Source organism: Culex quinquefasciatus, chromosome 2 (genome assembly GCF_015732765.1).
Source record: "Culex quinquefasciatus strain JHB chromosome 2, VPISU_Cqui_1.0_pri_paternal, whole genome shotgun sequence".
Lineage (NCBI taxonomy): Eukaryota > Metazoa > Arthropoda > Insecta > Diptera > Culicidae > Culex > Culex quinquefasciatus.
The window spans coordinates 98,484,981-98,510,795 of NC_051862.1; the positions used below are offsets into that span (position 1 = coordinate 98,484,981).

Genomic DNA, 25,815 nt, shown 5'->3' on the forward strand with positions numbered 1-25,815 from the left:
GTGAAGCAGAAATCCGCAACCGATGACAACGTGGCATGATAAAAACAAGCGCCGAAACCAAAAATCAGTATGTACAGATTTTTTTTTAAATGGTTATATTTGAAAGTTTCAACAATTTTGAAAATAATTTATGCTTTAGCATGATTAAAAAGCTTAAATCTGTTGTTAAATTTTTTAAAATGTCTTCTATGGCTTCGAATTCGACAAGGTACAGATAAAATAAAGATTTTTTTCAAGAAAATACAGATCTCTCACAAAATAATCTGGCAACGTTGGTTGGAAGATCGAGATCGCGCTGAAATGGAGCAGATGTTTCAGCAGAACGGTACGCAAAAGTTCTACGAGAAGATTAAACGGTCCCGCAAGGGCTATGCGCCGCAAGTCAGAAATTTGCGCAGTACGCGAGGGCGAGTGTTTATGTTGACCATTTGCAAAACGGCAGGACAGTTCGGGGATGCCGTCTGGGCCGCAGCTTGTAGAACCTTTGAGAGTGGCACAGGCACGACGTATGCCCCATCTACAAAAAGGCGATAAGCTGGATTGCTGAAACTACCGTGGCATCACCCTCATCAATGCATCCTCTAAAATCAACTGCCGTTTGAGTACACGTAAGTACAACGTGTCCACACATCACATATTCGTCGATTTCAAGGCAGCTTACGATATAATCGACCGCGAATAGCAATGGCACAGCTTTAGCTATGGATGATGATGTGCTGGCGAAGGTGCGCAAGTTCGTGTGCTTGGGATCACTTGTAACGAGCGACAACAACAACAGCCAAGAGATCCAGAATTGTATTCACTCTTCACTGATTACACCGGTACCCTTGAAGCCTACGAGACTTTGACGCTGTGGCAAAAGGACGAAGGAAATTAGCAAATCTCTCGAACGGCTTCATTGGCGACCTATCAACACCAGTTGATAGTCATGATCTGGGACAAAGCACAGCTACTTAAAGAGTGCAAAGAAGGAGTAATATGACGGATCTACAAGTAGGTGAAAAAGTTGAAATGTGAGAAGCTATCACTATTCTCAACTCTCATTACTATTTCAATGTCGCGTACGACTCGATCATCTGCAAAAAGATACCACGAGCTAACTTTTAGGACAGTCGTCTATGCTAAGACGGCCAGATTCGGACGAGATGTAGCATTAACTGGAGAGTGAGGCAATAAAAGCATGTGATTTGAAACGGAGAGTTGGGTGATATCGAGCAAAGATAGCAAACTAATATAGCCTGAGTATTTATCAAATGTATTTTGTGATTTCTAACAAACATAAAATCTAAAATCGTAACAAAAAAGTTGCCTATGACAAAAACAGAACTGTAACAAGACACAAAATGACGAAATTTCTTAAGTATGTCTCACTTGTAAGCGGATCCCTTCGGCACTAACATTAAATGATTGTGATTCCACATGCTAAAACACTTCCAAACGAAGCGCGAATATACACCGAATGTCTTTTTGTTGATTCTCTCCTCGCACATCATACCGCGCGACTTACTCCAGCGTCAGCAGCAGATCCTCACCCTCCAGCTTCATGCCGGAGCTGATGTCGAGCGACTTGACGACACCGGCACGGGGCGATTGGACCACCATTTCCATCTTCATCGCGGACAGAACCACCAGCGGTTGACCCTTTTCGACCCGATCGCCGACCTTGACCTTGATTTCTGTAGGTTGAAGAATTTAGATTAATTGGTTGTTTGGGGTTGGGGAAGTGGGTCACTTACCAATTACGGATCCCGGCATCGGAGCACCAACCTGGTCCTTGTTTCCCTTGGTGGCCTTGGGGTGGATGTGGAGTTCCTGTAAGGTTGGGAGGTGTTAGCAGATTTCGGTTACAGAAGATCGAGAACCTACCTTGACGGCCTCCTTGTCCCGGATGAGCACCGATCGCAGCTGACCGTTCAGTTCGAAGAACACCTCCCGTTCACCGTTGGCAGTGAGATCCTCAGCCATGGCCAGGGTTTTGATGCCGAGCGTTTTGCCCTTTTCGATGGTGACTTCGAACTCTTCACCGACCTTGGGTCCGGTGAGGAACACGCGGGTGTCCAGCTTGTCGACGGGTCCGAAGCTGTCCCTGAAGTTGAGGTAGTCATTCGTGACCTGAGGGTACAGGGCAGCGGACATGACGTCACGCTCCGACACGTCTGGGTGAGATTCTTGCAGGTCCTTCTTCAGCTTGTCAAAGTCGAGCGGAGCCAGCGAGGCGCCGGGACGGCCCTCGATACGTGGCATGTCCTTGAGAACGCGCGAACGGAACGGTTCCGGGAATCCACCGTGAGGAGTACCGATGGCGCCCTGCAGGAACTCGATGACCGACTTGGGGAAGGACAGCTCTTCGGCGCGTTCCATCACTTGTTCGGCGGTCAGATGGTTCTGCACCATGAACTGAGCCAAATCTCCCACGACCTTGGACGACGGGGTGACCTTGATGATGTCTCCGAGCAGCAGGTTAGCCTCCCGGTACGCCTTCTTGACATCCTCGAAGAAGTCTCCCAGACCCAGCGAGTAGGCCTGGAACTGCAGGTTTGTGTATTGACCTCCGGGAATTTCGTTCAGGTACACGTCGGCGTTTCCGGACTTCATCGTAGTCGTACACTGAAAAAAGTTAAATTTGTTTTAGTAGGAATCCAAATTAACCAACTCAGGATCGCAAACCTCGAAGGGAGCGTACAGGGTACGGGTCTGTTCCCAGTAGGCCGAGTACTCGCTAACATCGGCCAGGTTCAAGCCGGTGTCCAGAGGAGTTCCCTGCAGCGAGGCAACCACCGCTCCCATGCTGGGCTGCGAAGTCATGCCGGACATCGAGTCAACGGCCACGTCCACCACATCGGCTCCGGCTTCGGCACAGGCCAACATCGAGGCGACTCCAGCTCCGGAAGTATCGTGCGTATGGATGTGGATCGGGACGTCTGGGTGTCTCTCGCGGATCGCCGAGATTAGCAGTCTGTGAAAAGCGTAAGATTACGTTGTTGGTCAATGTTCAACTCTAGCTTTCTAACGGGCAATACTCACTTGGCCGCCTGGGGCTTAAGTAGACCGGCCATGTCCTTGATGCACAGTACGTGGGTGCCAGCCTTCACCAGCTCGTCGGCCAGGTTCGTGTAGTACTTGAGGTCGTACTTGGTCTTGGTACGATCGCTCACATCTCCGGTGTAGGAGATCGCAGCTTCGACCACACCTCCGGCGTTACCGGCGGCCTCCATGCCCAGCAGCAGGTTCGGCAGATAGTTCAGCGAGTCGAAAACTCGGAAAATATCCATGCCGCATTGGACCTGTGGGAGAGGGTTGGCAGTGGGTTAGATTTCTGTTAATCGTGTAACTATATCCAAAATTAGTTTTCTGTAATGAACGTGTATGTCAATGACATTGCAACGTCAGCGGATAAGAATGTTTGTTTACGTTGACGTTAAAAACAGCTAGAGTGGAACGATTGGGGTGAAAGTAGTCAGTTGTCGACGTTGTCGAAGTTCGTATCTGTGCTCTTCATGACGGGAACGGACATGAGGTCAATGGGTGGTTGGGAGGTTAATGATCAGCAGCATCCGGATCGCCCAATTCTTACCGAAAGTTCACAGAATTTGTGCACCACGTTGTCCGGGTAGTTGGTGTAACCGACGGCGTTGGCACCGCGCAGCAACATCTGGAAGGGAATGTTCGGAATCTGCTTGCGCATGTCCTCCAGCCGTTCCCACGGGCACTCGTGCAGGAAGCGCAGCGCCACGTCGAAGGTCGCACCGCCCCAGTTCTCCAGGGCGTACAGGTTGTGGAACTTGTGCGACGCGTACGGCGAAATCTTCAGCAGATCGTGCGAACGGACTCGCGTGGCCAGCAGCGACTGGTGCGCATCGCGGAACGTGGTGTCCATCAGCAGCAGGTTCTTCTGGGACCGGACGGCCTTGGCGAAGCCCTCGGGACCTTGCTCGCGCAGGATGTCCTTGAATCCACGGGGCGGGTCGGTCACTGTTTGAGAGTAGGTCGTTTGGACTATTAATCGCAGCTTGTACCGTCTTGCATCTTCAAACATGTTAATCACAATCATTATCACCATGCGTTTGAAAGGTAGTCAAATGTTATTTGCGTGCAACTACTTGCTTAAAACTTTGTGCGTGTGTTTGTGTGTGTGGCAACTAAACATCATTTCAGAAAGCGGTCCAAAATAATTGCCTCAAAAATTTTGTTCAAAAAATGATCCTTCGATTGCCCTTTGTATTCGAGTGCATTTACAGCTAAGCCTTATAAATAAAAGTACCTTTTCTGCCTTCCTCTTCATCAGCAAGTGCTTCTGGCGAAAGATCTGTGAATAAACACATTCAAACGGCGTTGCGTAACACGAAAGATTAGTGATAACATAAAATTGAAAGCGCACACGGACATGGACATCACGAAAATTAACGTAAAATTTTGAGATTGAATAATTTAACCAATTTCAAGTGTGTCTTCATCACATGAAAAAAAAAAAATTGATGGAGACGCACTGTAGCTTTTTGTTTAAATGCTACAAATTTACTAATATTTTGAAAGATCGGAAGCTCTACTTGGCAAACATTTAAACAATCAACATCACACAAACGAAACAACCAAAGAATAGATAAAAAATGCAGCACTTAAAATCTGTTATTGTAAAACCAAACCAACACGTACAGTCACCATCGGGTCCCGGACCCTGCAAAACTCACCCAGAGGTAGTTGAGGTACGTGCGGTTTCACTTCCGCCGGCTTCAGCTTCGTGGCCAGTGGAGTGGTGGGTCCGTTGACCAGCACCTCTCCGAGGTAGTTCAGCAGTTTTTGGGCACGATTCTTGGTCTTGGCAAAGCGGAACAGCTGCGGATGCTCGTCGATGAAGTAAGTGTCCAGGACACCGTTGAGGAACTTTTGGTTCTCCAGCACGTTCAACAGGAACGGAATGTTGGTCTTGACACCGCGGATACGGAACTCACGCAGGGCACGGTTCATTTTGGCAGCGGACGACTGCAGGTCGGAAGCGTGCGAGATGATCTTGACCAGCAGTGAGTCGTAGTACGGCGAGATAATGGCACCGGCGTAAGCGGAGGCACTGTCCAGACGGATGCCCATACCCTCGCCCGATCGGAACACCTCCAGACGACCCGTGTTGGGTTGGAAGTCGTTGGCGGGATCCTCGGTGGTCACACGGCACTGAATGGCATAGCCCTGAGTTTTAATTTTATCCTGGGTGTATCCCAACTCTGGCAGCGTCATTCCCTCAGCGACACGGATCTGGGACTGAACGAGATCGATTCCGGTGATTTCTTCCGTCACGGTGTGCTCGACCTGCAGACGGGCGTTCACTTCGATGAAGAAGAAGTTGCCGGTCTCGTCACAGAGGAACTCCACGGTACCGGCGTTTTCGTATCCGACGTGTCTGGCCAACTTGACAGCGTACTCGGTCATCTTGTCACGGACTTCACGGGCCAGTCTTGGTGCCGGAGCGATCTCCACCACCTTCTGGTGCCGCCGCTGAACCGAGCAATCACGTTCGTACAGATGAACCACATTGCCAGCTTTGTCACCCAGCAGTTGCACCTCAATATGCCTAGGCCGTTCGATGAACCTTTCAATAAACATGGCACCATTACCAAAGGCAGCCTTCGCCTCGGAACTCGCTCGCTGGAAGTTATCCTCGACCTCTTCCATCTTTCGCACGACTCGCATTCCGCGACCACCTCCTCCGTAAGCTGCCTTGAAGATCACGGGCAATCCGTGCTTCTTACAAAAGTCCAACGCTTCCTCCTTGGTCGTAACGGGACCGTCCGTTCCCGGTACGATCGGAACGCCCGCTTCGATGGCAGCCTTACGGGCGGCCACTTTATCACCCATCTGCTGGACCACCTTCGGCGATGGACCGATAAAGCGGAGACCTGCATCGATGACGGCCTGCGCAAAGTCCGAACGCTCGGAAAGGAAACCATATCTGAAACGAACGATCCTTGTTACAAAGAGTTACACAAAACGACAGATCGTAACCTCTTACCCGGGATGCACGGCGTCCACGTCGTTCTCCTTGCACACCCGGATGATTTCTGGAATGTTTAGGTAGGCCTCGACCGGGGCCAAGCCCTTGCCAACGATGTACGACTCGTCGGCTTTCTGTCGGTGCATGTGCTGCCGGTCCTGCTCGGAGTAGATGGCCACCGACCGGATGCCCAGCTCGTTACACGCCCGGAAGACACGGATGGCGATTTCGCCGCGGTTCGCAACCAGCACGGACCGGATGGGCTTGTACTCGACCTGGTTTTGGGGTAGGGAATAAGTAAGATTCGCTGAATATATTTTGTGGAAATTTGATCGACACAATGTGAAATTTATTAGGATAGGTAATTCGCCATGCGTCTCCATGACATGAACATGTTCTATAATTTCGCCAACAGGCAAAATCCGAATCAATATCAGTTTTATTACGTTCAAGTAAAGCAAGTAATCTTCTGATCAATCATAAAAGTTACCTTGAAAGGATTTTTTTAAGTGAAGTTTATGATTTTACTTATTTTTTATATTGAAATATCAGAATGTTGCAAAAAAAATTTTTTTGATTTTTTGATTGTTTGTCAAAAATTTAAATGGTTTTATCTGGATTATCCAATTATGTGTGAAAAGCTAAATGCAGCCTATCCAGGTTTTTAAGCGAAAATGGCGTTCGAAAGGTGAACGCCCGAAATGTCAAAATCACGCAGTGGTACCAACATTACGAAAAAAGTGTGCCATGGCATGACAGCCACATTTTTTTCTAATGTTGATACCACTGCGCGATTTTGACATTTCGGACGTTCACCATTCGAACGCCATCTTCGCTTGAAAACCTGGATAGAGTTATCTACACGGAGAAAAAAGAGTTCCTAAAATCGTGAACAAGCGTTCATGAAAATGGGAACCACGAACAAAGTGTTCAAATTTCGTGGTACGTTTTTCAAAATCGTACCATGGGATTTAAACACTTTGTTCGAGGTTCCCATTTTCATGAACACTTGTTCACGATTTTGGGAATTCTTTTTTCTCCGTGTACGTGCGCATGTATTGCGTGTACTTACACGAAAAAAGTGAGGTTAAATTAATTAATTTTTTAAAGATTAATGTGCTAGTGTGTGTGACATCAAACGTCGCTTATCGTTTCTGTCCCATACCGCTTAAGTAATAGTAGCTTATGCAACAAGTTGCAAAAAGAGGATTTTTTCAGCACGAGTCGTACATTTATCCAATGTAATTTTAAGTCAATGTCCAAATGTTGAGTAAATTCACCGATCAAAAAAAAAATATTAAAAAGTTGGTACTCATTTCAGTGCTGAAAAGAAGAACTTTGTAGCATTGTAGAGAAATGTGTTACTTTTCGATTCTGTTATTTTTGGTAAAGAAAAGTAGGCCGTTCCGTCATTCAAGAATTGTAGGAAAAATAAGAAATTTCACGACGGAATTGCAAAAAAAACTTTTCCGGAAAATTTCTTTGACCTTTTCTTTAACTGTTATTTGGAGATTTAAAATCTTGTGTTTTTTTATGGATTAGGGGTGATTGTTTGTCCGGGAATTCCCTATGTCAAAAGCCGCCGTTCTGCATAGTTAGATTTCTCAAGACGTTTGCATACAATTATGAGGACTTAAAAAAGGTACACGAAAAAAAAATTCCGATTTTTGATCATCACTAAAAATTAAATTTTCCAAAGACGATAGATATCTTGCAAACTTTTGGTTCGATTGTGTTCGAATGTTAGAACATTATATTTTTTTGAAAATTTCTGCTCTCTAAAAATGAAAATAATTTTAAAATCAGGTCTATCATCATCATTTGAAAATTTCAAAAATAAGTGTTTTAGCTACTTAAAAATGTTATACTTGATGTTATGCTAAACTAAAGGGACCATCCACTTATAGACACTTTTTGCGGTAATCTAAACCACCCCCCCTCACCCCCCCCCCCCCTGGAAGCGTGGACAACCCCCAAAAGTGTCCACGTGGTTTATGGATGGTCCCAAAACAAATATATTGTTAAATGAAATCGGGATCGGAGAATTCGCTGAAGTTAAGCTTTTCAACAAGACTTCGTTTTCTCGGAGTTTAGCACAGATCTAAAATTTTGAATTAATTTTTGCATCTTATCTTCTCCAGTAACAAAAATATGAGTTCACAAGAAATTAAATTTTGCACATCAATATTTATGATCCAGAAATACAATTTCAGCCAAGTTTTTCTGAGTAGCGAAGCGACGTACGTCATCTTAATTTACAATTTGAGTTTGACCGCGTGTCTGTCCCTGGCACATTTTCAGTAAAAGAGTATTCCAGAGCTAAAAATTGGCGTATCGCCAATACGTTAGCGGGCTGCTGGTGTATCCAACAATTTTAGAAGCATACACCCGAATGAGATCATGTATGCAAGATTTATTGCAAATTTGAGTGCGAAATTGAATCAAATAAATAAAAAAAATGATTTGGAATCTTAAGTTTTTTAAAAAATGTATTGATTATGTTGATTGAAACCTTTTAAACAATCGTTACTCACCTGAGTTGAGTAGGCATTCTTGGACAGCGACCAGACCCGGACACGTGGCACCTTCTTAAGGGCCGTCAAGGCAATTTGAGCTCCACACATCGACATGGTGCTGGTGATGTGGTTGTTGGTTGCAGTGATGGATTTTCACTCAACTCTAGCGACGTTGCAGCCGCTGTTTCTTTGCACTAGCTGGTGGTTGTGGTGGAAAACGCGCGCGCTTTCCAAAAATAAAACCTTAAAAAACTAACACTGGGCAGCTGGGGTTGAGACGATTCGGAGAAGCCAAAAACTTATTTCTAACTAAAAAAAATGAATGCGCTCAAAATTAAACGCCTCGTGGGAGGTACACGTTGGGTATTAGCCTATGCGGGATTCTAAAGTACTTTGTGCAGGACGCAATTCACTAAATTGGAGGTACAGATTCACAGTCACGGTTCCGATGTGGTAGAGTTTGAAGAGGGGCCAGGGTTTCACCCTGGTCGGCTACAGTGTCTGGTAGTGCTGTTTTGCCGGCTTAGAGGATGTGTTGTGGTACCTGAGGAGTAATAAAAAGAGGAAAAACAAAAACAAATGAGATAAGGATTATAACCTGGCGTCACTCACTATCTATCACCTAGAAATTAAAAGTAATCAAGTGGCGCACCGAACGACAGGCAAACTTTTATAGACCGATGTCTAGACTCCACCGCGCTCAACGACCAACAGCCGATGATTGTTGGGAGGTCGAATCTTTTCATACTGTTTGTGAGTTTTGATAAATAATTTGCAGTGATCAATAAACCCAATAAAGTTTGACGAACATCAATTGCGGGATGACGCAGCGTATTGACCTGCTAAGAAAACATTAATATTTGGCAAATGGTTAACGTCAACTAGAGTGTTTATGAAAAAGATTTCTTGAGCCGAAAATACATTAGGGTAGAGTAGTCATCAATGAGACACGGGGAACCATGATAAAATGGCTCTCAAAAGTTGTGGTTTCAACCAATCAGGCTCATATTTGGGGAAAGGTGTGTCTATTGGATACACGTCTGTCATGAAAGTGGCTTTGGTTATGATCGATCCCTTGAAAAGTTATTCATAGATGTAAAAGTAAATTATGGACAAAAAATACTTTTTCGCTCGTAGGCTTTCATTTACACCAAAACCAATATTTCTTCAAATTTCTTTCGACGTTCCATAGGGATTGAGTTGGGCTACAATGTCCTTTCATTTGGTTTGGCAAAAATTTAGAATATACCCAGAATCCAGGGCTGTCTCGTTGTTCCCCACTCATTTCAGCCCATGGGTAACAATGAGACACTTCAATTTTTCTTCATTAAACTTTTCAAAATCTATGGAAATCTTTCAAAACATGAATTGAAAGTGATTTTTGGCATATTTATAGAGTTTTAACTTCATTTAACCAAAAATACAAAGTTATTTGGTATAAATATAGGGATTTTACAAAATTTAAATACTTTTTAGTATAACTTTTGTTAATTAAAGTTTCATGTTGGCAAAATTGCTTTAAAATGTTCAAGGCAAGTTACCTGCAATGCAACAATACAAAAACATGATGTTTTAATAGAAAAGTATTGATTTTCGTACAGTGTCTCATTGTTCCTGCCAAGTGCGTCTACAATGAGACAGTTGAATAACTCTGGCTATAGAGTTCGGATCGATCTCATATTTTGGTCAATGTTAGAACACATTAAAAGAAAGAAAATGCAACAAAAAGCTCATTAAAACATGCTGATGAAAAAAATAGAAAAATCGTTAAAAGTTAAAAACCAAAAGTGTCTCATTGATGACTACTCTACCCTACTTGTTCTGCAGTTTGTGTACATTGCGCCTCCGTCAGTCAATTGCACAAATGGAGAAGCGTGATATTTCAATCATTGAACAAGTTGAACCCAACCAAAAGTACTAATTAGTTGTGATTTTAACGGAATCCACTGAAATTGTCCTCAACCAATTAATATTTAGCCAGGTTTTTTTTAATATTTAAAAAATAAATCTATTTCGTAACAAGTTGCAAAAAGAAGAACATTTTAAAGCAAATTAAGCTAAAAACATGTTATTTGCTTTTAAATTATTTTCCAAGGCAATAGAGAGTAAAGTTGCGTTGATTTATGCACAGCACATTATCAATCATCGCAAACATTCGGTCACCGGGTCAAGTAATAGCTATCAGCAGTACCTCTCAGACTACGAATCAGCTGATTTTGTTTGCTTTTACTGCTTCATTTTCCTACAACCTGTTTTGCGTAAGGTCAAATGAAACGTGGAAAAAAATGATAGAATTTTCAAACTCTCTTATTTTTATCCATTACTTTGTTAATATAATTCTTAAAGTTTAGATTAGGATTACGTTGATTGATTGCAGTTTAATTTAGATAACGTTCAGCCACAAGCTACGATTTTTTTGCTTGGTAACGTTTCCATTCAAGTCACTCATTGTGTACGGAAACACAGAGTACAGTCTTATCACAGCTAAAAGTAATTCTTCTCTTTAGATAGTAGGTTGTAAAAAATAACAGAAATGTTTTGATCACAATAAACCATTTCTTATCGGTTTCACTCGAATCACCTTCGAAAAAAAAAATGGAACGTGAACCACTTTGATCGTGATTGTCGTTACAGAAGTTGATAACGAACCATTTTGTGTTAATTGAACATGCTAAACTTTAAATTGTTTAGCAGTTTGAAATAAATTAACAACTTTACGATTGAAGTAAAATTCACTAACGTAAATCACGGTAACTTGAAGAACCTATTTTCACAGTGCACCAGTCCTTCGATATATTAATTCTTCACTCGTTTACGCCTGACGGCACACGGTTGATCTTTGCAATTATCGCGACCAAATTATTTACTTGCGTTATTGACCGGCCATGTAACCAAAAACCGTTTCTCGTCCACTCAGTGCCGTTTGAGATGTGCACTGTTCCTAGGCAAACACAAGACTAACCAACTTTCGCCATCCGTCCAATGCCGGTGGATCCGTCCTCCTGCTTCACTGTGGGCAACGGTTGTTCATGAAAGGTGTATACTAAAATCATTGAAAGATGTACTTTGTTGAACGTGGCAGAGATAACCGAGGGGCTTGAAAGTTGATGCTTTTTTTTTTAAAAAAGGTACTGTTTGAAATTTTACTGTAAGCATGACAAACAATAATCTTCTCGAATATACTTTTTAAACTTCAAAATTTAAACCTTGTCGACACTGGGAAGCAGTGGCACGCCCCTCGGACCACCAGTTCATACCGCCAGCACGCGCAATTTTTCACGCATCAGCGACATAAAAATATATAACATCGGAGCACTCTCAATGGGCATGTAGTCTGCTGATAATAAATGAGCCGTTATAAGCTTTAATCGAAGCATGATCGTCAGCAGCGGAAAGTGAAGCTGACCATCTTGGTTACGTAAGGCTTGTAATCTAATGTGACCTTGCTGTTTTTTTCCTCAGATGGAAATAGAACAGTGCGAACTGCGAAAGGTCATCTGCTGTGGCGTGAATAACAAAAGTGATAGAGTGAACTTCAGCCAAAAATATTATTATTATCTATATTTTTTTCCTAATTTTGGAATAATAAAAATATAACTTGTTTCGTGTGACCTTCAACAATAGATAGAATGACCGGAACAGTATTTTACTATGAATATCTAACTGATGGTGCGTAAGATAATGGATCTAGTCATCATTTTCATCAAGTTAGCTGTTGTTGGCGAAACTGCCAGCCCTGATATTAAAGAGGTTGTCGGAAACCCCTCGTCGGATAACCGTCGCATCACCCCTACCAGTGCCGAAGAGAAGTGTCAACGACGATCGAGCCGATTGGCAAAGCAGGGGAAAATTTAGAAAAACTTGAAAGTCATCCCGCTAGCAAGTCACGCCGACGTCGGGTAGTACGAAAAGTAGTAGATTATTTAGTTGTAGCCGAATTTATCTAAACTATATCGGGCACCTGTACGCTTAAAGCGCGAGCTCGATTATACGATTGTAAGTCTGAATTTGAAGCGCACAATTTCCCTAAGTTACTGATAAAAATAATCGATCACTTATATCTAGGTTAGATCAGGCATTATTCGGTGGAGTGCTGGGCAAGCGGCACAAGTCTTGAACTAAATTCTATCCCATCGTAAGTTTATTTTTTCCACGCGAATAAGCAGTAATTAAATACTTATTTTCTATCAGCACATGCACTAATCCCTGCCACAGACAGGCCCACAAAGGTTGATCGACGAAGAAATAATTAGTTAGTTGGATTACATTTGTGACCAGGGGAGACCAATTGTAAGTGGAGTTGTTGAACTATATTGAACTGATCACTAATCGAACAATAAATTTACAGCTTGAAGAGCGTAAGCGCAATACGAAATCGTGCGTTTCTGTCGAGAGGTCCCACAAATCCAACAAGCTTCAAGAATTGACCCATCGTATTTCGTTTGATCCCGCATTTCTGTGGCACAGGACGATGTTCACTCCAATTGGAAGAATAAGAAGAGCATGCAACAACTGCAACCAGTTTAGCGAACCGCAGAACATGGCTCACTGTCCGGGTTGCTCATGCTGGTTCCACGTGCATTGCCTGGGGGTTCACGAGAATATCTTCAAACCAGGGTGGCGTTGCTTAACATGTTTAGCCGCAGCAGGCCCTCCTGCGAGCGAGTCCACAACAATCGCTCCAAACGCGACAACGACTTCAACCACCGCTACTTCCTCAGGTGGCTCCATTCTAACGGAACAAGCAAAGGCAGATCTTCACTGGATTGCAAATCAACGAGAATTACTCTTACGTGATGTTGAACGACAACAGCTGGAGTTGGAGCGCAAAAAGGAGAAACTGGAGAGGGTTAGCAGAGAAGCATCTCGTGGTGTGATTACTAACAGTCTACAACAAATGGATTCGGGCGAAAGCAACGCCGTAGATTGGATGCAGAGAATGTTAGATGAGTTTAGAGATGTTTCGATCAGAATCGCGCCCGCAGCTCTACGCCAACATACACATCCGCAGCAAATATCTCCCAACTGAACGTTGGTACATTCTCCGTTCTAAACCGCCCCTCAATTTCATCGATAGGCGTACCACAATCCCAAGCTGCACCTACTGGTGGTAACGTCTCTGCAGGAGGACAACCAGCATGGTGCGCTCCCCTCACTTGCTCCAAACATCTTCTACTCCGTACCGGCTTCAACGCAGACGCAAGGACTGCCCCAAGGGGCCCTACAACAAGGACAGCCACAAGGCTGGCTGCCTGGTGCACTGCCACAGGGTGCGCCACAAGGACAGGGTTGGCTACCACAGGCAGAGCAGTTGCAGGTGCAGGGAGATCAGTTGCAACAAGGATTGTCACTGAGGGGGTCGTCTCAAGGACAGTGGCAGGGCTGGTCGCTAGAAGCACAGTCACAGGGTGCGCCGTCTCAAGGACTGCCGCAAGGGCATCCACAGGGTTTGCCGCAAGATCAGTTTCAACAGTGGCCACAAATACTGCCACAGGGTGCACCGCTGCAAGGACTACCGCAAGGTGGGCCGCCTGATGCACTACCACAGGGTGCGCCTCAAGGACAACTACAGGGTGGGCCACAAAGACAAGATCAGCCACAACAGTGGCCACAACAAGGATCATCAATGGGTGGACCATCGCTTGGGCAGGGTTTACCACCACAAGGTTGGCCGCCTCAAGGACAGCCGCAGGGGTGGCCGCCACTAGGAGAACCGCAGCGAGATCAACCACAACAGTGGCCGCCACGAGGTTGGCCACCACAAGGACAACCACAGGGTTGGCCGCCTCAAGGACAGCCCCAAGGACAGCCACAAGGACCTTCGCCACAACAATTGTTAGCCCGACAGGTGATGCCCAAAGACCTGCCTATCTTCCGCGGAGATCCGGACGACTGGCCACTCTTTCTCTCGGCGTATAATAACTCCACTAACGCCTGCGGGTATACCAACGTGGAAAATCTAGCGCGGCTTCAGAAAGCGGTACAGGGAAAAGCTCTCGACAGGGTGAAAAACCGCCTGGTTTTCCCTGCCTGCGTCCCCCAGGTGATGTCTACACTATACATGTTCTACGGAAGGCCCGAGGTTCTCATTCAGACGCTATTGGACAAGCTGCGCGAAACGCCGTCCCCAAAGGCAGACAGATTGGAAACGCTGATCAACTTCGGTATGGCCGTACAGAACCTTTGCGATCATATTGAGGCATCTGGTCAATTGGCTCATCTTTACAACCCCGTCCTGTTGCGGGAACTGGTCGAGAAACTCCCTACACAACAACGTCTTAATTGGGCTTTCTTCAAGCAGCAGTTTGCGGAAGTGGACCTACGCGCCTTCGCGGCCTATATGTCAGTGCTCGTAGCAGCGGCATCTGAGGTCACAGTCGTCTCAGAATCAAAACGTCGAGATCGCAACAGTGATAAGAGCTACCTCAATGCACATTCGGTTAGCGATCAAGCAACGGCGACCGACAATCTCGAAGTAGAGCAGACAAAAAACGAGGTTCGTGACATAGTCTGCTTAGCCTGTAATGGAAGTTGTCACAAGGTGAAAGACTGCATTTCGTTCAAGAAGTGGGATTCTAATGCTCGGTGGGAACTGGTTAAGGATAACCACCTGTGCCGGACATGCCTGGGCAAACATGGTCGCCGCCCTTGCAGGAAGCAGTCACGATGTGGGGTGGACGGTTGCCAAGAACGTCACCATCAGCTGTTGCATACACGTACACCAACAGCTGCACAATCGAAGCACCAAACATCACCGAAGGAAATCCACAAACCTCCTCAAGACAACGAACGGCAGGAAGATGGGCTGAGCGCGCACCATGCAACCAAGAAGTCCACCCTATTCCGGATCCTTCCGGTAACGCTGTCCTGGCAAGGAAAGTCGATTGACACGTTCGCGTTTCTAGATGACGGGTCCGATTTGACGCTGGTGGAGCACTCAATTGCAGAACAACTCGGTATTGACGATGGTGAGCAGATCCCGTTGTGTTTATCCTGGACCAGCAACGTGACGAGGCAGGAACCACAGTCCCTGCGCATCTGCCTGGAGGTATCGGGCAAGGACAAGAAGGGACAGTTTACGTTGAGCGATACAAGAACAGTTGCTAGTTTGGACTTGCCGAAACAGACTTTGAGGTATGCAGATCTGGCGCGGCAGTACCCGTACTTGCGAGGTCTCCCGGTTAGCAGTTACGAAGCGGCCTCACCTGGCATCCTGATCGGCTCAAACAACGCTGGACTAATCGCCACACTGAGCTTGCGCGAAGGACAACTCGGCGAACCTCTAGCCAGCAAAACACGGCTAGGCTGGACCGTATACGGATGCAGTGCCGCAGGACTAAAGACGACGAACTACACTCTGCATGTCTGCAAGTGCCAGAGCGATGGCCAAGCAGACCAAGACCTACACGAACTTGTAAAACGACACTTCGCGATCGAGAGCATCGGTGTATCGGCAGAGAAGGGACCAGAATCAGAGGAAGACAAGCGTGCTCGGAACATCCTGGAGGCGACAACTAAGCGCGTATCCAACAGGTTTGAAACTGGGCTGTTGTGGCGACACGATGACGTCAAGTTCCCCAACAGTTTTCCCATGGCAATGCGCCGTCTGGAATGCTTTGAACGGAGGTTGGCAAAAGATCCTGAACTTAAGTCAAGCGTGGAACGACAAATCAGAGAATACCTGGACAACAAGTACATCCACGAGGTGACGCCGGATGAGATGAAGTCAGCCGACCCCAATAAAGTGTGGCATTTACCGTTGGGTGCCGTTCGGAACCCAAAGAAGCCCGGGAAAATCAGACTTGTGTGGGACGCCGCTGCGAAAGTGGGGAACGTTTCGCTTAACTCAATGCTCCTCAAGGGACCAGATCAACTGAAGCCTCTTGCTTCCGTGCTTCGTGAGCGTCCGGTGGCCGTGTGCGGCGACCTTAAACAAATGTTCCATCAGTTCAGAATTCGCCAAGACGATGTACAAAGCCAACGGTTCCTCTACCGCGATAATCCCTCGGGAGAGGTCAAGACGTTCGCAATGGATGTGGGCAGCTTCGGGGCCACCTGCTCTCCTGCCAAGCTCAGTACATCAAAAACCTCAATGCTACGGAGCACGCCGCGGAGTTCCCGGAAGCGGCCAAAGCAATCGTGGACAAGCATTATGTGGACGATTACCTCGACAGCTTTGACTCCGAAGCCGAGGCGATCAAGGTAGCACTGGAGGTGAAGGAAGTACACACTCGGGGCGGGTTTGAGATTAGAAACTGGCACTCGAACTCGAACGCGCTTCTCGAACGGGTCGGGGAGCCGAAGCAGGCACAATCCACGGTCATCAGTATCGACGCGGAGAGCGAAGCCGAACGGGTTCTGGGACTCTTGTGGCTGCCAGAAGAAGATGTCCTCGCCTTCGCTACGCAGTTGCAGCTGGACGGAATCCCACCTACGAAGCGGAACATCCTCCGCTGCGTCATGAGCCTGTTCGACTCCCAAGGAATATTGTCCCACATCACCATACAAGGTCGGATGATTATCCAGGACACGTGGCGCAACAAAACGAAGTGGGACGACGAAGTTATCGAAGCCATCCGTATACGCTGGCTTAGATGGACTAAGTTGTTTAAAAGGGTCGGCGAAATGAAGCTACACCGTGCATACTTTCCCGGATTCTCCGCTGCAGAAGTCGGCTCAGTCGAATTGCACGTCTTCACAGACGCGAGTGAAGAGGCGTACGCCTGTACGGCCTACTTCCGGGTGGTCATCAATGGCAAAGTTTACATTACACTGGCTATGGCCAAAGCGAAGGTTGCCCCCCTCAAGGTGTTGTCAGTGCCTCGGCTGGAACTAATGGGTGCACTGTTAGGAGCTCGGTTGGCCAAGGCAGTCATGGAATACCACACCTATCCGATCTGCCGCCGCGTCTTCTGGACCGATTCCAAAACCACGCTAGCCTGGATCAATTCCCACCATCGACGATACCGCCAGTTCGTAGCCTTCAGGGTAGGAGAGATACTGAGTAAGACCGACTCAATTGAGTGGCGGTACGTTCCCACGCTGCACAACCCGGCCGACGAAGCAACCAAATGGGGAAAAGGACCTAGCACCGATGTCCAATCTCGCTGGTTCCAGGGACCCGACTTCCTGTACCTGCCAGAGGCAGAATGGCCGGCGCAGGCAACATCGCAGCTGTTAGAGACGGAAGAAGAACTATGACCTTGTCTGGTTCATAAAAAACAACAAGCGGAAGACATCTTCGAGATCAACAACTTCTCTCAGTGGGAATCCTTGCAAAGGACTGCCGCTTACGTCCACCGTTTCATAGGGAACTGCATCCGCAAGAAACATCAACAACGCCTGGTGACGGGATGGCTCAAAAGGGAAGAGCTACAGAAAGCAGAGAACAGTCTCTGGCGCATCGCTCAAGAGTCGACCTACCCGGACGAAATAGTTATTTTGAAACAAGGCAACGCGCGACCGAAGAAGGCCATCGAGAAAACTAGTCCGGTCTACAAGCTAACACCTTTCCTGGACGAAAACGATTTAATGCGCGTTGACAGTCGGATCGGAATAGTCCCGTTCGTCACCTTCGACTTGAAATTTCCAGTTATTCTACCGCGACACCACCCCCTCACCAAGCTGGTCATCGACTGGTACCATCGTCGATACCTACATGCGAATCACAAGACTGTACATAACGAGGTGCGCCAACGGTTTCATATCGCCAAACTGTACACCACGATTCTTCAAGTCGCAAAAGCTTGCCAGACCTGTAAGAACAACACGGTGACACCGGCCACTCCCGCATGGCCCCCTACCAGAGTCACGTCTCGCCGCAATGGTGCGCCCTTTCTCGTACGTCGGCCTAGACTATTTCGGTCCCATTTCCGTCCGGGTTGGCAGATGCTGCGTCAAACGGTGGGTCGCACTCTTTACCTGCCTCACAGTGAGAGCAGTACACCTGGAAGTCGTACATTCTCTTTCCACGGAATCGTGTAAGATGGCCGTGCGACGATTTGTTGGGCGCCGCGGATCACCGGTGGAAATACATTCGGACAACGGGACAAATTTCCAGGGAGCTAGCAGGGAGCTGAAGGAAGAAATCGCAACTATCGGCCAGGGACTAGCGGCAACCTTCACCAACTCAAACACCAAATGGATTTTCATCCCGCCGTCCGCGCCACACTTTGGTGGCTCGTGGGAGCGATTAGTGAGATCAGTTAAAGTCGCGCTTCGTTCCTTATGTAGCGACCGTAACCCGAACGACGAGACGCTGCTGACCGTCGTGGCTGAAGCAGAATCAATAGTTAATTCTAGACCTCTAACTTCTCCGAACCATTTTTTGCTGCTCAGCTCAAGTGGAGTGGCTCAACCCCCCCGTGTACTCTCGGAGCCAACGAAGACAACGCGTTCGAATTGGAACCTGGCCCGCCAACTGGTGGACAACTTCTGGCGTCGATGGATCAGCGAGTACCTTCCTACGATCGCCAACCGGACGAAGTGGCACAGCGAAGCAAAAGCAATCAAGGTAGACGATCAAGTGCTTGTCGTCAACGATGGTGAGCGGAACGGCTGGACCAGAGGACGAGTTCTGTCGGTGATTCCAGGGCGAGATGGACGTGTACGCCAGGTCACAGTCCAGACTACTACGGGAGTACTACGGAGACCTGTATCAAAACTGGCAGTGCTGGACATTAAAGGTGATGGTACCGCGACGCCGCACAATGAGCCGGAAGTGCGCTACGGGTCGGGGGATGTTGGCGAAACTGCCAGCCCTGATATTAAAGAGGTTGTCGGAAACCCCTCGTCGGATAACCGTCGCATCACCCCTACCAGTGCCGAAGAGAAGTGTCAACGACGATCGAGCCGATTGGCAAAGCAGGGGAAAATTTAGAAAAACTTGAAAGTCATCCCGCTAGCAAGTCACGCCGACGTCGGGTAGTACGAAAAGTAGTAGATTATTTAGTTGTAGCCGAATTTATCTAAACTATATCGGGCACCTGTACGCTTAAAGCGCGAGCTCGATTATACGATTGTAAGTCTGAATTTGAAGCGCACAATTTCCCTAAGTTACTGATAAAAATAATCGATCACTTATATCTAGGTTAGATCAGGCATTATTCGGTGGAGTGCTGGGCAAGCGGCACAAGTCTTGAACTAAATTCTATCCCATCGTAAGTTTATTTTTTCCACGCGAATAAGCAGTAATTAAATACTTATTTTCTATCAGCACATGCACTAATCCCTGCCACAGACAGGCCCACAAAGGTTGATCGACGAAGAAATAATTAGTTAGTTGGATTACATTTGTGACCAGGGGAGACCAATTGTAAGTGGAGTTGTTGAACTATATTGAACTGATCACTAATCGAACAATAAATTTACAGCTTGAAGAGCGTAAGCGCAATACGAAATCGTGCGTTTCTGTCGAGAGGTCCCACAAATCCAACAGCTGTGATTCGGGTTAAACAAATGAAATTATCCACTTAAATGACCTTAACATTAAAAAAGTAACCAAACCCTTACAAAAAACAATAGCAAAATTCAAATTAGATCAAAACTGTTGAATCAGTTAGCTTAGGACCTTCATGACAATTATGATGTACACACTATATAAAATCATGGTATTATTGCATATGGAAATTGATACATCTTTTGCTAGAAAAATTTCAGCATTGTTGTATGACTCAATTTCACCTCCCAAACCCAATGTCACCCCTGTTGACGGTAAATAAAAACTCTAACATTAAAAGGCATTGCAAACTAGATAATAAAAGCAGTTGTTTTGTAGAACTGCTATCCATATAAACCTCCTATTAGTAGAGGGTTAATCTACCTGTGCGAACCTTAATATCTTCTTTGCAAAAATAAGAAAATCACGAGCTCAAAATTTGTGACGGCTGCTTTGGTCTAGTTCTGTGTTTGTGAAATATCGATTCCATAAAGTTTTAGTGTATTTTTAAGTGCTTATTTCGAAGAAAGATTTTAAATTTGCAAGTCATCGTACTACTGATTATGTACTCCCCATAGTAAAAAAAATGCTGACCTAGAATGCCTAGCATGCTATGACACTGTAAGTAGTTATTTATGTTTGTTTTTTCTTTGACAGCGCCAACTTTTCGTGACATTTGCGTTGATTTTGCATTTTTTCCTTTAAATTGAATTAAAAATAGCTTCTAAGCTCAACACGTGCTTGGAAAGTTCAATGTCAACTACGCTGAACTACATACATTTCCTCAATTGGCCCAACGCGTATCACCAGGCCAACGGTGGCGTGTCAAGGCAATCATATTTTGTTGGTCTCCTCGAGCAGCCGGCACACCGGCTACTGCGATGCCTTTGCCAATTTTAATAGAGTTACACCGCAAGTTTTGCGCGCTTTTATCGGACCAAACTCGGGTAGAAACCTCTATGGGAGCGTTCATTTAATACATAACGCAACGAAAAAATTGGACCCCGTCCCCCTCCCTCGTAACAAAATTTCCATACAAATTTTAAAATTGTTGTATGGACCCCCCTCTCTCCCTCAACTGCGTTACGTAATGAAAGAACGCTCCCAATACTACTCGTATCGGCTGCAAATTAACCGCGGCCGCTTATGACACTGAACTTTTTCTTTCGTCTGTTTGCCTACACGTTTATCGTATCAGGCGAGAACATCGGACAGGTCGATGGTTCTCGCTATCTTGTAGCCAAGCCCCTTCTGGTGGCGTTATCAGTCGCGAATATTTGGACGCGTCATAAATATTTCTTGGCGAATATTTATCACCATGCGGAATTCAACTTTGCCCTCTTTCTCGCTTTTTAAATTGATACCAAAATTTAGTTATATCGTAAAACCCAATTAAGGTAATCAAGGCAGGCGCTGGGAAAATTTAGAAGAACATCCAACTCTTCATGTGTCGATATATTGATTAGAGTGTTCAGTATATGGAGCAATGTTTCAAATGTTTCTCAAAAATGCTTTTTAATCCTCTGTATCAAATATGAGCAAATTGTTTTTTCTATATGCTGAACACCCCATTTTAGTTGATACTCGAACAAAAACCTTTGGTAATTTCTATTGCATTTTTTAAATGTTGTTGGATTTTTTTAATGTCCGTCATTCCCTGTAGTTTCGCACACGCTTTTATCATTATTCAGCGGAGACGCTAATGATCTGCGGATTTAAAATAGAACCGCATGAACTAGCGCGTGGGGATTGAAAAACGTAAATGTGAAAACATTTCATTGAAGCTTGCCGGCATTTCATTTTGGTATTGTTATACAGTTGCTGCTAATAACCCGGTTCAAGGTCGGGAGAACACTCTCGTGATGCGCGAAATATCTATAAATCTCGGTTGAGTGAAACACTTTAGTACGAGCTTGTGGGTATGAAATTATTATAACAAAAGTGTTAAAATTTATGGCGTAAAATATTATTAGACTATTCGCTAATTTAAAGCCGGTATCCATTGTTTAAGGAACGATGTGTTTTAAAACTCTTAAACTCAATTATGTAGTTTTTTTTTAAGTAAAGAGTAGTTCTGCGCTTTTTTGCTGTTAGACTTATTTTATTTTTTTTTTAATTTGAGTTCCCTCTGTCAATAAACCGATTTTCAATAATTCGTTTTTTTATATACAGCAATTCCCCACGAAAACAGCATGGAAAAAAACAAAAGTCCTCGGATCGGGCTCAAATTTTTTCTGGGGGTTCCCTGGCCGAAATAATTAGACCCGTATTTTTTTGTTTGGCCATTAGGGTGACCTACGCCGTGTTAGGGTGGTCTAAAAAATTGCCATTTTCGTCGATTTTCGCAAAAACCACTTTTTTCGGAAAATCATAACTCCTCTCCATTTTAACTGATTTCAATTGTCTTATACGCAAATGAAAGGTGATAAGTTGGGCTTTCAAAGAAAACTAGTAGGAAGTTTCAAAAATCTAGCCTAACATATGAAAAGAGCGTATGAAACTTTAAAATGCCGTTTTGATGGTGTCACCTTTCATTCGCGTATAAGACAATTGAAATCGGTTAAAATGGCGAGGAGTTATGATTTTTCGAAAAAAGTGGTTTTTGCGAAAATCGACGAAAATGGCCATTTTTCAGACCACCCTAACACGGCGTAGGTCACCCTAATGGCCAAACAAAAAAATACGGGTCTACTTATTTCGGCCAGGGAACCCACAGAAAATTTTGAGCCCGATCCGAGGACTTTTGTTTTTTTCCATGCTGTTTTCGTGGGGAATTGCTGTATATATATTCTGTTCTATTTATATATATATTTCTGTTATTTTTGCTCTTTTTAATAAAAATAATTCAGAAATTTAAAAATCTATTTCGACATTTGAAAATATGTCTAAAATATTCAAATTCAAAAAGATGATCTTGATACTAAAAAATGAGTTTGCGATTGTCCATGATCCATAACAAAAAAAAAATATTTTATTTGTATGGAAATTTTCCACGGGGGGTTTGAGATTTCCAAAAAAGTATCCACGTGGTTTTTGGATGGTCCCGTACCTATTTTTGCAAATCATAATCATAATCATAACCTACTAATTAGCCCAAGACAGCAAATCAAGAAGAAAATCTCTTCTCAAGATACAGATTTTCGAATAGTCGCATGTCTATTTTGTATGACCAGTTCGCAAAATTTTACGTAGAGAATTCATGGACTAAGTATGATTCAAATCAAAAAATACAAAGAATACACGAATAGCGAAAACCTAGAGAATTACTTAGTAAAAACATTCACTACCAACCAAACCACAACATTCACTACACCCACAATAGAAAGCTGGGAGAATTACTCTACTAAAAATCAAATGGTAGAATACTGGAGTTTTTTCTTGAAAAGGTCCAATAAACCAAATTTTCATTTTTTGCTTTTTGGGTGTTTTTTAAAACCCCTGACACTAGGCGGTTTCAAAAACACCCAAAAAGTAAAAACTGGAAAATTTGGTTTATTGGACCTTTTTTTTTAAAAAAAAAACTCCAAAATAAAACAAGGAACCCTTAATAAAATTTTGAGCGTGATCGGAGAACTTTTTTTTAAATCATTCTATTTTCGTGGGGAATTGTTGAATATACATATTTCTTAAATCTCTAGATTTTTTTGTGTTAATTTTTTTGGAATTTTGTTAATAAATCGAAACATGAAGATTTATCGATGTTTTGGTTGTGTGAATTCGGAATTAGAACAGATTTTTCGCACCCCCGGGCATGACAAGATAATAGAATCAAGTACGACCAGGCAATAACAATATTGTAAAACTCCATAACCACTAGTTGCATTTTGTCAACCTGTGTTATTAAAAATTCAGATCAAGTGACTAAGAACAGCTCACGTAAATCGAAACGATTCCAGACTAAACATGCTGCAACAACAACACTAACATCGTCACACGCCGAGACGCATAAACTCGTTGACCCTTCCCAAGGTAAACCTGGCGTCGTCGTCTACATCTACACGACGAGAACGTGTGACGCCTTTGCCACCTCCTCCATCGCCACCACTCTTTAGCCAGTCAGTCTTCGATAACTGATTCGCTGCATGTGACATTACTCACGCGATCTGTTCTACCGTCTGTTACAAAGTCGTCATCTTGTGCATCGTACCGCCACAGACAAGTGGACGTGACGCTTTAAATGTAAATTTGCTTGAAGCTTAGAACTCTGTTTGTCTGTGGTAGCGATACTGGGTCACAGTGATGGCGCTAAGGTGGAGCAGTTTTGCGGTAAAGTACCGAACCAACACCACCACCAAAGGGTGGCGTGAACTTCAAACGCGTTCTCCATTTATGCATGAGCGGTGGGGAAACGGAAAAATACGGTTCGACATTAGGACGTCCACTTGTAACTGTGCCAAAAAGTGGTCTGTTGATCGACGGGCTGTTGTGTTTTTTTTGGAGTCGACGAACCGATACTGGTTATATAAGAACGTTATTTGCATTTTTTGAGTCGAAAAAACTGGTTGAAACCAGATTTTTTGGTGAAGATTGAGAATCCGGTTTTTGAGGATTACATTTTCTGGGTACGACTTAGCAAAATGCGGAATCGTTAATCACATTATTCGACAGCGTTTGAGCAGGTTTTGGGAGCGAAACAGACGATTCACTCGCGGAACGAGTGCTGATAAGAATTTAACGACGACCTGTGCGATTTCGACTCGCGAGCAGCTGTTTATACAGACTGGAGATTGCCGTTGTCAGAATGTTATAATAGCACAACCTTCGGCAATCTAATCATTACTATGCATGCTAGTTGTAAGTTGAGTGTTTTTGTTGTTCTAAAAAGGCAATCCAAAGTCCAGATCGTATCTCCATGATGGTTGCTGAAAACAATGTTAAACTGTCTAGGCTATGATTGCTGGTTTTACTTAGTTTGTAGATTTGTTGAAAAAATCTTTCACACTTGCTAGAACTTAGAGGGAAACCCAACTCACTGATCAAACACACATTACGCAACAACACTTTTTTTTTTGCACATGTTCAAGCACACTTCACGATCGCCATTAGCTGATTTTTGCGTATTCGCAACCTTCTTTTCACAGCTGATGAGCAGACAGGGCGGTCGGTTCTGGTGGGGAGGGGAAGGACAAATCAATGTGGAGGGCACTTGTGCTGAATCGATAAATCTACCCGTTGCGTGTTATCAGTGTGTGGCACCATTATTCAGCAGCAGCCACCATCATACATCGTGGTGATTTGCGCATTTGGAATGTCCTTGGGATATGTGTATATTTCCTCCCCTCTTATTCTTCTCATAAAGTGCGCCACTAATTAAAATACCACTCTAAGGAACTGCAAAGAAACCTGCACAGGAAACGATTTTTACCGGCTGGTGACACTGAAGGGGCGGGAGGTGGTGCACGGCGATGGGTTGAGGAGCACCACACACAAAAAAAACTTCTGTTTGCAAAAGAAAATCCGTATGTTACAAGCACACGTCACTTGAACCAGCGTTGAACCTTACGCCGACACGTTCTACCAGCAACTGAAGTTCCCCTCAGTCGTGCTGCTCTTACTAACCAGCAGCAGTGTCTCGCTTGCCAGACATTACAGAGCTTCCCTAACACCACCTTAGTTGGGGCTGTTGACTGACTGAGGACAACGACAACGAAGAGTCGACACTGTTGGTTTGGCATTGGAAAAAATAACTTGAAAAATAACACTTATTTTTTCTTTTATAAATAACCCAAAATCACTCTAAGTTGATAAAAGTTTGACTAAACAAAACTGCATCCTTTTTATATTTTAAAACATTTTTAGTTGAATGGAAACGCATGGTACTTATCTGGAGTTTTTTTTATTGAAAAGGTCCAATAAACCAAATTTTCAGTCCGATGCTT

At 44.6% G+C, this 25,815-nt stretch overlaps 3 protein-coding genes and 2 long non-coding RNA genes across 10 annotated transcripts; 4 read left to right on the forward strand and 1 right to left on the reverse strand.

The window, feature by feature from the left end:
* Positions 1 to 1,236: 1,236 nt before the first annotated feature.
* Positions 1,237 to 25,472, reverse strand: LOC6033778 (pyruvate carboxylase, mitochondrial). Of its 4 annotated transcripts, none has more exons than XM_038258031.1 (11): positions 25,302 to 25,472; positions 8,518 to 9,043; positions 6,002 to 6,258; positions 4,689 to 5,941; positions 4,262 to 4,306; positions 3,575 to 3,972; positions 3,025 to 3,284; positions 2,668 to 2,956; positions 1,867 to 2,607; positions 1,737 to 1,812; positions 1,237 to 1,676 (listed from the first exon to the last, which is right to left on the reverse strand). In XM_038258031.1, the coding sequence occupies exons 2-11, from the start codon at positions 8,611 to 8,613 to the stop codon at positions 1,504 to 1,506; spliced, it is 3,588 nt and encodes a 1,195-aa protein (XP_038113959.1). In that variant the 5' UTR covers positions 8,614 to 9,043; positions 25,302 to 25,472; the 3' UTR covers positions 1,237 to 1,503. The 4 variants fall into 4 exon arrangements, with proteins under 4 accessions (XP_038113959.1, XP_038113961.1, XP_038113960.1 ...); XM_038258033.1 differs by lacking the exon at positions 25,302 to 25,472 and adding an exon at positions 24,910 to 25,041 and having other exon boundaries at positions 1,239 to 1,676; XM_038258032.1 differs by lacking the exon at positions 25,302 to 25,472 and adding an exon at positions 11,367 to 11,490 and having other exon boundaries at positions 1,239 to 1,676.
* On the forward strand, positions 12,452 to 12,963 carry LOC119767957. 2 transcript variants are annotated; one of them, XR_005277813.1, is made up of 4 exons: positions 12,452 to 12,495; positions 12,565 to 12,634; positions 12,691 to 12,789; positions 12,848 to 12,963. It is a non-coding gene; the product is annotated as an uncharacterized LOC119767957 (long non-coding RNA). The 2 variants fall into 2 exon arrangements; XR_005277812.1 differs by having other exon boundaries at positions 12,565 to 12,789.
* On the forward strand, positions 12,971 to 17,700 carry LOC119766116. Its single transcript, XM_038250515.1, has 3 exons — positions 12,971 to 13,348; positions 13,577 to 16,534; positions 16,576 to 17,700. Exons 1-3 carry the CDS (start codon positions 12,971 to 12,973, stop codon positions 17,698 to 17,700), a joined length of 4,461 nt encoding a protein of 1,486 aa, XP_038106443.1.
* On the forward strand, positions 18,485 to 19,378 carry LOC119766117. Its single transcript, XM_038250516.1, has one exon. It carries the CDS (start codon positions 18,485 to 18,487, stop codon positions 19,376 to 19,378), a length of 894 nt encoding a protein of 297 aa, XP_038106444.1.
* On the forward strand, positions 19,476 to 19,931 carry LOC119767958. Of its 2 annotated transcripts, XR_005277815.1 has the most exons (4): positions 19,476 to 19,519; positions 19,589 to 19,658; positions 19,715 to 19,813; positions 19,872 to 19,931. It is a non-coding gene; the product is annotated as an uncharacterized LOC119767958 (long non-coding RNA). The 2 variants fall into 2 exon arrangements; XR_005277814.1 differs by having other exon boundaries at positions 19,589 to 19,813.
* Positions 25,473 to 25,815: the final 343 nt, after the last annotated feature.